The 7,513-nt window shown below is 37.1% G+C and overlaps 1 protein-coding gene across 1 annotated transcript; it reads left to right on the forward strand.

The window, feature by feature from the left end:
• Nucleotides 1-575: 575 nt before the first annotated feature.
• On the forward strand, nucleotides 576-7,017 carry LOC146309352 (vascular cell adhesion protein 1). Its single transcript, XM_084744162.1, has 10 exons — nucleotides 576-871; nucleotides 2,115-2,393; nucleotides 2,477-2,797; nucleotides 3,520-3,837; nucleotides 3,929-4,186; nucleotides 5,081-5,404; nucleotides 5,501-5,737; nucleotides 5,883-6,110; nucleotides 6,222-6,485; nucleotides 6,638-7,017. Exons 1-10 carry the CDS (start codon nucleotides 820-822, stop codon nucleotides 6,808-6,810), a joined length of 2,454 nt encoding a protein of 817 aa, XP_084600288.1. The 5' UTR covers nucleotides 576-819; the 3' UTR covers nucleotides 6,811-7,017.
• The last annotated feature ends 496 nt before the right edge of the window (nucleotides 7,018-7,513 follow it).

A 7,513-nucleotide genomic window follows, 5' to 3' on the forward strand; every position in this document is an offset into this window, starting at 1 on the left:
GTCCTGTACAGAGCGTCCATCTATCAGGTCATAGTTGTGACACTTGAGACAGCAGATTGGACACACCCCCAGCATTTCAAAGCAGGAAAAACTGCTCATGATTTTGAGCCTAATTTTACATGCTTTTTTTTTTTTAACTCATTCAAATTAGGCTAGGTAGTAAACAACACAGATTACTCTGATGTGACAAAATCAAAACAAATATTTTTTGTTGCTTTACACAGACTTAAAATAATATGTTTCAGTGTTAACCCTATACAGTATTGAGACAGTGTGGCTATTTGATCAAAAATGTGTTTACATGCTGATTAGAGGCCAGTCGATGACTTTTGTGATGACTGTAAGTGAATCATTGCATAATGACTAGTATGTAGCAAGTTGACGTGTCTATCCTGTGTTGCAATTTCTAGACAAAATTTGATATTTTCCATTTTGCAATGAGCTTTTCAATAAAATTATTCCAAATTCGCTCCTGTATGACAGTTTTTAAAATACTTAAGAAAACATGCAATGACTTATTACACAAAATATGGGAGGGGCGACTTTATTATCTATGGTTGCTACACAACAACAGAAAAACTGTGGTGGTGGTGGTTTCAAATTTCCGTTTTACAGTTTCCTGCTCACTGGGACGTTGAATTTCCCATCGTGCATTTTTCTTTTTTTCTTTACAGTCTGTTGCAACTGTCAGCAGCAGCTCATCATCATCAGTTCTGGCTCTGAGCTGCGGTTCATCTTAGTCAGGTTCTGAAGCTGGACAATCCTGAAACGCACCTCACCTCCTCGATCCACCGCCATCCTCCTGCGTGCTGATCCAGCATGCCGCCTGTCAGGATGTTGGGCCTCCTCATGCTCATGTTCTTTCAGTGTGGTGAGTGACCACGATGCTCTGTGTGGGTCTTAAATGTTCTACATAAGTTTATGCTCTGGCTAGAGATAAATCTTTAAAATACTGACGTTTTTGCTTGCTTATTGTTTCAGTAGCTCCATGTATTACAAGTTTGGTTAATAAAAAAACAAACTGAAAAATGTGTTTTCTAGATCATTATTTTTGAAACAATTATTAGATTTTGTTTTTGTGGTGTGCTGTTAGGAAAACTAGAGGAAGACTAGAAAGAATTTAATTTGCATATAGATGTTATAAAGGGTGAAGGGAGAAGTAGGTGTTAACGCGTTGATAAAAACTTCCACTGCATGCAATCTGTGACGGTTAACTTGTGTGAACTGCGCCAACTGCATATTGTGGGTGTGGTAGATGATTTCAAGATAAAAAAGTATTAGAACAAATTCATACATCAATTATAGTCAACTAGGATCAACAGATGCTTTACAGAATGTTAATTCTGTATTCTGTGAACTACTCAAACTGAATTTTCTACATGTGAAAGATATATTTGTACTTTTTGAGATGCTGGAACAGGATGTCTATATCAAAGGACTATTCTACCATGTTTAATTACAAATCTTAGGGTAATTTACATATATAATTATTTTTAGACTGTTGTACAAGAGGATCATATTTATTTAATGTACTTTTTTATCAATTTATTTTTTTATGAATTCTGCATCTGAAGAAGACCAGGTGCAGTTTATCTCTCATTTATTACATGGCTTTGTTAAATACTCAATTCTGATTGATTAATCAATTCCAGCATTCTAAGGTCCGTTATTTCTGTATCACAGACCGTTGGTATGAATAACAATGTTGTTATGAATATCAGACCGTTCCTATGGGCCCAGTTCTGATCATAGACTCTCTGGGATCAATAAAGTCATTGTTAAATCGCTAAAATCATTTCAAAATCAATATTTTGTATCAAATTATTGATTTTATGGTAAGTATCAATGTAACAAGCAGGATAATTTACAGTGACCAGGTTATTATTGTGAAATAAATCCTGACAGGATGATGCAAGACCCTGATGCATGTACATTACCCCTTACTTATTACACATATATACATTTGTTAGTGCTAATCTTATTACTGAAACATGACAGAGTACCATAAGCTAGCCATATGCTGTTAAAACTTTTAATGCATTTAATGCATTAGCAATCTCAGTCACCGAGAGTGTAGTAAAGTCTAATTTTGAATTTTCCCATTTGTCTGTCAGCAGGTGCAGACAGTACATGTCCAGCAGAGGAAAACCCTCTCACCCTGGACCCTCTTGAGGTTATAGGAGAATATCAAACATCAGTCACTGTAAACTGCTCAACCAGTAATGAGAATTATAATGACATGTTCTTGAGATTTGGAGACACAGAACATTCTGCAGACGGTGATCCGGCTGTTGACAAGCCACTGTCACTGTCAGACTGGAACATAACAGCTGAGTGCAGAATAAAGGTGGACTCTTTTGATTGCAGCAAACACTTCAAAATCACCATATACAGTAAGTGTAATTTAAATTAATATAAGATCATGAAAAATAAACATAAACAATAAATTAACTGTTATCTAATTTTGTTTTGACAGAGAATCCAGCAGCGGTCATCATGTTTGACAATGTAACCTCTGTGGTGGAGGGGAAACTGTACAGCCTGCAGTGTGATGTCCATGATGTTGCTCCTGCTCAAAACCTCACTGTGACGTGGTACAAAGACAACAAGACCATCCACACAGAGTCTTTCAACCACATAACAGACAAAACACCGTTAGACGTATCTACTTTTCTGAACATCAGCCTCAGCAGAGGGGAAGATGGAGCTCAGTTTAAATGTGAAGCTCAGCTGGACTTGGGGCCGTATGTATCACCACCTCCTGCTGTGTCTGACATACACAAGTTTTCTGTGCACTGTGAGTAAACACTCTGTTGTCTCCAGAACTTTTTGTCATTCTTAATTTTCAATATTATCAATATTGACGTCTGTCATGTATTTTTTTTTTTATTCATAGTCTTTTTATTGATATTTGAAGCCATACAAAATGCAATAAATGCAATAAATCACAAACACAGTTGGATAGACACAATATGACCACCCCATGTTTCTGCTCCAGCAGAACCACACCCCTCTAATAGTATAACTGTACCATTTAATAGTCAAACAGAGTTGAATTCATAAAATATTATGTTTATACTTATAAATAAATTCAATGTGGCAGAAATTGTTGGTAAGACAAAAATAAAAATAAAAAACAGAAAAAAAACACACACACACAAATAAATGATAATAGCTGGATGCAAGAAAAATATACAGAAAAAATGACATTCAAACTTAAAACTAAATAAAGCTATTAATTACATGTAATGTGGCTTCAGCAGAATAAAACTCCGATGTCAGTGGCTTCATTTTTTCCCATGTAGATTACAAAATCTTCTCCAGCACTAAATGATGTATAAGATCTATAATCCACATCTTTACGGTTGAAGGAATTTTCTCCTCCTTCCTATTAATTAGTACAAGTTATGTAGCTAAAAAAGATGCAAAAGCTATCATGTTTTTTGCCTGATGACTAAGATGTATATCTTGTACTCCAAATACTCTATCATGTAAATCTTTGAATGAATAATAATTGTGTGTTTTCCTCTTCAGATGCTCCTGAGCTCAAGATTCAAGATACTGAATACGAAAGTGCGTATGAGGGTGATACTGTCACCCTGAACTGTGCAGCTGAGGGGAACCCTCCTCCTGTCTTTAATTGGACCGGTGGTGGGGTGAATATCTTGGAGAGCACGGGTATTCTGAATATTACTGTCAACACCAGCGCAACCTACATCTGCACAGCTGCCAACTCTCTGGGAACAAAAACTAAGAAAATCTATGTTCGTATGCTGCAACCTTCCAGGGTAGCAACCCCTGCAGCCATGACCACCCCTACAGCATCAGCACCAAGAGGTATACATCTTTGTGTCCTTTACATTAGTTTATACTAATATTGTGCACCAAATTGAAGCTCTGATTAAATGTGTTTGCTTTTGAATTGCAGATTGCCCCCTATCACTGACACCTGATGAAGTGGTGGTGAGATTTGGAGATAAAGTTTCAGTTTTCTGCAACACATCAGAAACAGATGTTGCTGGAATGGGCTGGGAGGTTTCAACTAAAGGTACAGGGTTTACTGCAGGTGCTACTGCTCTCAACTGGACGGTTGAAAAACTGGAAGAGTGGGACATAAAACCTTGGTGCTACATTACTCTGAATAATGGTTTCCAGTGCAACTGCACTCCTGACATCACTCTTTATAGTAAGTACAAGTTTACAGACTATTCTCTTCTGTCGTCATCTGAAAGGGGGTTATCCTACAAAATGTTTGGCATAATGATGTACAATAATGATGACTATTGCTTACAGAAACTCTTTTTAGTCCATTTACAGCACTGCTTCAAAAGCAAAGTAAATATGGAAGATACAGTGATGTAAAATTGTTTAGAATAACACAGATCCAACTGCTGGCATTTTTATGTGGAGCCTTGGGAATAAAACAACAAGCTAATATATTTGTGCATGTATATTTCTTGTAATCATGGTTACAATTAAGGCCTGACTGATACTGGATTTTCTAGGCAGATACCAATACCAATATTACAGTACATTTTCTCTGGTATTTTTAATAATTATGAATAAATATATATATAAAAAAATACAAATAACAAATATATCAAATGTATCAAATTATATATATACATATATATAATTTGTATTATATGTATAATTTGTCTTAAATTGTGTCTATAAAGCAAAACAGAAAAATTTAAAATGAAATAAATAAAAATGTGAAAAAAGTTTCATATCGGCATATATCAGACAATATATATGCTGATACTGATATAGATTAGAGCTGCAGTGATTAATCAATTATTAATCAACTATTAAAATAATGACCAACTATTTTGATGAGAGATTAATCATTTTGAGTCATTTTTTGATTCAAAAAATCCAAATTCTCAGCTCCCCAGATGCGACAGTTTTCTGGTTCCTTTAGTCCTTTATAACAGTAAACTGTATCTGTAACTGTATCTATAATATCGGGCTGATAATAACAACCAACCAATAAATCTATCTGACTCTTGTTATAATTTTAGGTTTGTCGTTGCGTTTGTTTTATCCTTCTAATTATTTTCTGTTGCTTTATTCACAGAGACTCCAGACGCTGTGTCAGTCTCTGCGGATCACCGTGAGATGGAGGAGGGCAGAGAGTACCTGCTGAACTGTAACATCACCAATGTGGCTCCCGTGCAGAATCTCACAGTGAAGTGGTACCTAGGCAATGAAACGGTGCACACACACAGGGTCAGTGAGACCAGTGTGACCCCAGTCAGTGTGTCCTCTACCTTTAGAGTCACTGCTGACAGAGATCTCAACAGAGCACTTTTTCGATGCGAGGCCGAGCTGCAGCTTGGACCAAAAGGGCCGGAGTCTAACCCTACTGAAACCTCATTGCCTTACACCGCTGTAGTGCTCTGTGAGTTTTCTATTTATTTGTGCATTGTATTTTACTTGCTCAACACCCCCTGCCAATATGAACTTTTGATTAATTTACGCTGATGTTTAATTGCAGATGAGCCACTGATCCAAGACTGTCCAGGCCATTTAAGTGGTGTGGAGCACGAGTTCAGTCTTGAACGGATGCCCTGTCATGCTGATGCAAACCCTGCGCCCACTGTTCAGTGGTACTATCAGGGCAAACCGATCGATGCATCTATGAAATTCAACAGGACTCACTCAGGAAAGTTCACAGTTCAAGTTGAAAATGACCTTGGCTCGACCAACACTTCTGTTGATATCACAGTTGAATGTGAGTGCATCAGACTTGCTTGATTGTGTATGTCATTTTAATACAGATAAACATGTCATTTTCCATGATCCTCGCAAGTGTTCACAAGTTTTTACTTATTTTTCCATCATTTATTCTGAAAAGTATTTTTATATAATGTTCACAGATAGCCCCTCATTCGCCTGCAGTGGTAGCTATAAGGTTCAAGAGGATGCTGAGCACCAAACTCTGTGTGAGCCGGAGGGAATACCTAAGCCTGACGTCATCTGGTATAAAGATGGAAAAGTCAAGGGAACCCCACAGCGCTGGAGGAAGACTGACAGTGGAGAATACTTACTTCGAGCATCTAACAAACATGGAAGGGCTGAGCACAGGCTAAGTCTCAATGTTTTGTGTAAGATTTATTGTTTGGAATTTTGTTGACAATGAATATGTGATTCAGGCTTAGAAATACAATTTGCAGCATATTATCGCTTCTTCTTAAATCTCACCCTCCTCTCCACAGATGCCCCAGTGTTCATGGAGGGAAACTACACTAAAGAGGTGGCCCAGGGGGGAAACGTGACGTTTGAATGCCGTGCTGAGGGCAACCCTGCCCCTGTGATCCAATGGAACTTCACCTCTGCAGTGAATGTGAAGATGACCACTTGGGGGCGCCAGGGGAATATCACAATCACAGGAGCCACGTCTACCAATGCTGGTGTTTACATCTGTGTTGCCACGAATGAAATTGGGAGTGTGACAAGATCTGTCAAACTGCTGATGAAAGGTATCAGTTTTGACTCTGTGCAGAACACTTACTGAAATGTGTATAGTGAGGCAGTAACTGTTGTTGCAGAAGAAAATACATTTATGATATCAAGAAGGGAGAAGTACGCTTGTGTTTACTATTTATGTTGATTTATCTTGTTTGTTTTGCAGGTAAAACCAGTGGAATCCCCTTATGGTTCATTTGGGCATTGATAATTATATTAATCATCTGCGTTGTCATCATCCTCATTTGCATTTACTGCCACCGATGGAAAAAACATGGACAATATAGCTTCGTTCCTGGAAAGGATATCCCTTTGACTACTAAATCTGATGGTGCATAAGCTTAGGATATTTATAACTTGCTGAATAGGGACAACAATGGGACAATAGGACAAAAAAAAGAAGTTTCTCTTATTATTATTGCAAGTGTTTGTTTGCCAAGCAGTGCTACTGATATAGCAGGTGTATTATAATGCTGTATTTCTATGAGTAAAGTGTAACCTAGCTTTTATCTTTTTTAGTTTTTAATAAATACATAATACCCTGTATTAATGTCTTGTGCTTCTATTCGCTTACTGTATAGACTTTCCACTGATAATTTCAGTTTTTACTGCTTTTCACACATTCATTCATTCACGCATTCAAAAAACTAAAATGTTGAACACTTTAAATACCGCAGGCCTTGTATAATATTATTGCAAGCTACATAATAAACTGGAAAAACACAGCACAGGTGTAACTGATTCAAATCAAGTTTATTATCTCACACAGGGAAAATCATTTGGTCCAGTGCTCCAGACAGACACCATAAAATCCAGTAAAAACACCGGCATACACAATAAAATCAAAGCAAATAAAAGACATCTGATTCCACAGAGATAATTATGAAAAAGTACAAGTGCCATAATTTCAGATTTAAGCAGCCTGTTAAAATTGGTAAAGAAACAGGCCAAGTCTCCAAACATTTAATGTCATGTCAAAATGGCTGCTGTGAAAAATGTCTATCAGTTTGGATATTAAAGCATCAAGACCTAATGTGTGATG

This window comes from Lutjanus erythropterus, chromosome 19 (genome assembly GCF_056507025.1).
Source record: "Lutjanus erythropterus isolate fLutEry1 chromosome 19, fLutEry1.hap2, whole genome shotgun sequence".
NCBI classification, from domain to species: Eukaryota; Metazoa; Chordata; class Actinopteri; order Lutjaniformes; family Lutjanidae; genus Lutjanus; species Lutjanus erythropterus.

Coding starts and splice junctions, on each gene's coding strand:
- LOC146309352 (XM_084744162.1), top strand. CDS start 820: ATGCCGCCTGTCAGGATGTTGGGCCTCCTCATGCTCATGTTCTTTCAG. Junction 872..2,114: donor GCTCATGTTCTTTCAGTGTG/GTGAGTGACCAC, acceptor TTTGTCTGTCAG/CAGGTGCAGACAGTACATGT. Junction 2,394..2,476: donor CTTCAAAATCACCATATACA/GTAAGTGTAATT, acceptor TTGTTTTGACAG/AGAATCCAGCAGCGGTCATC.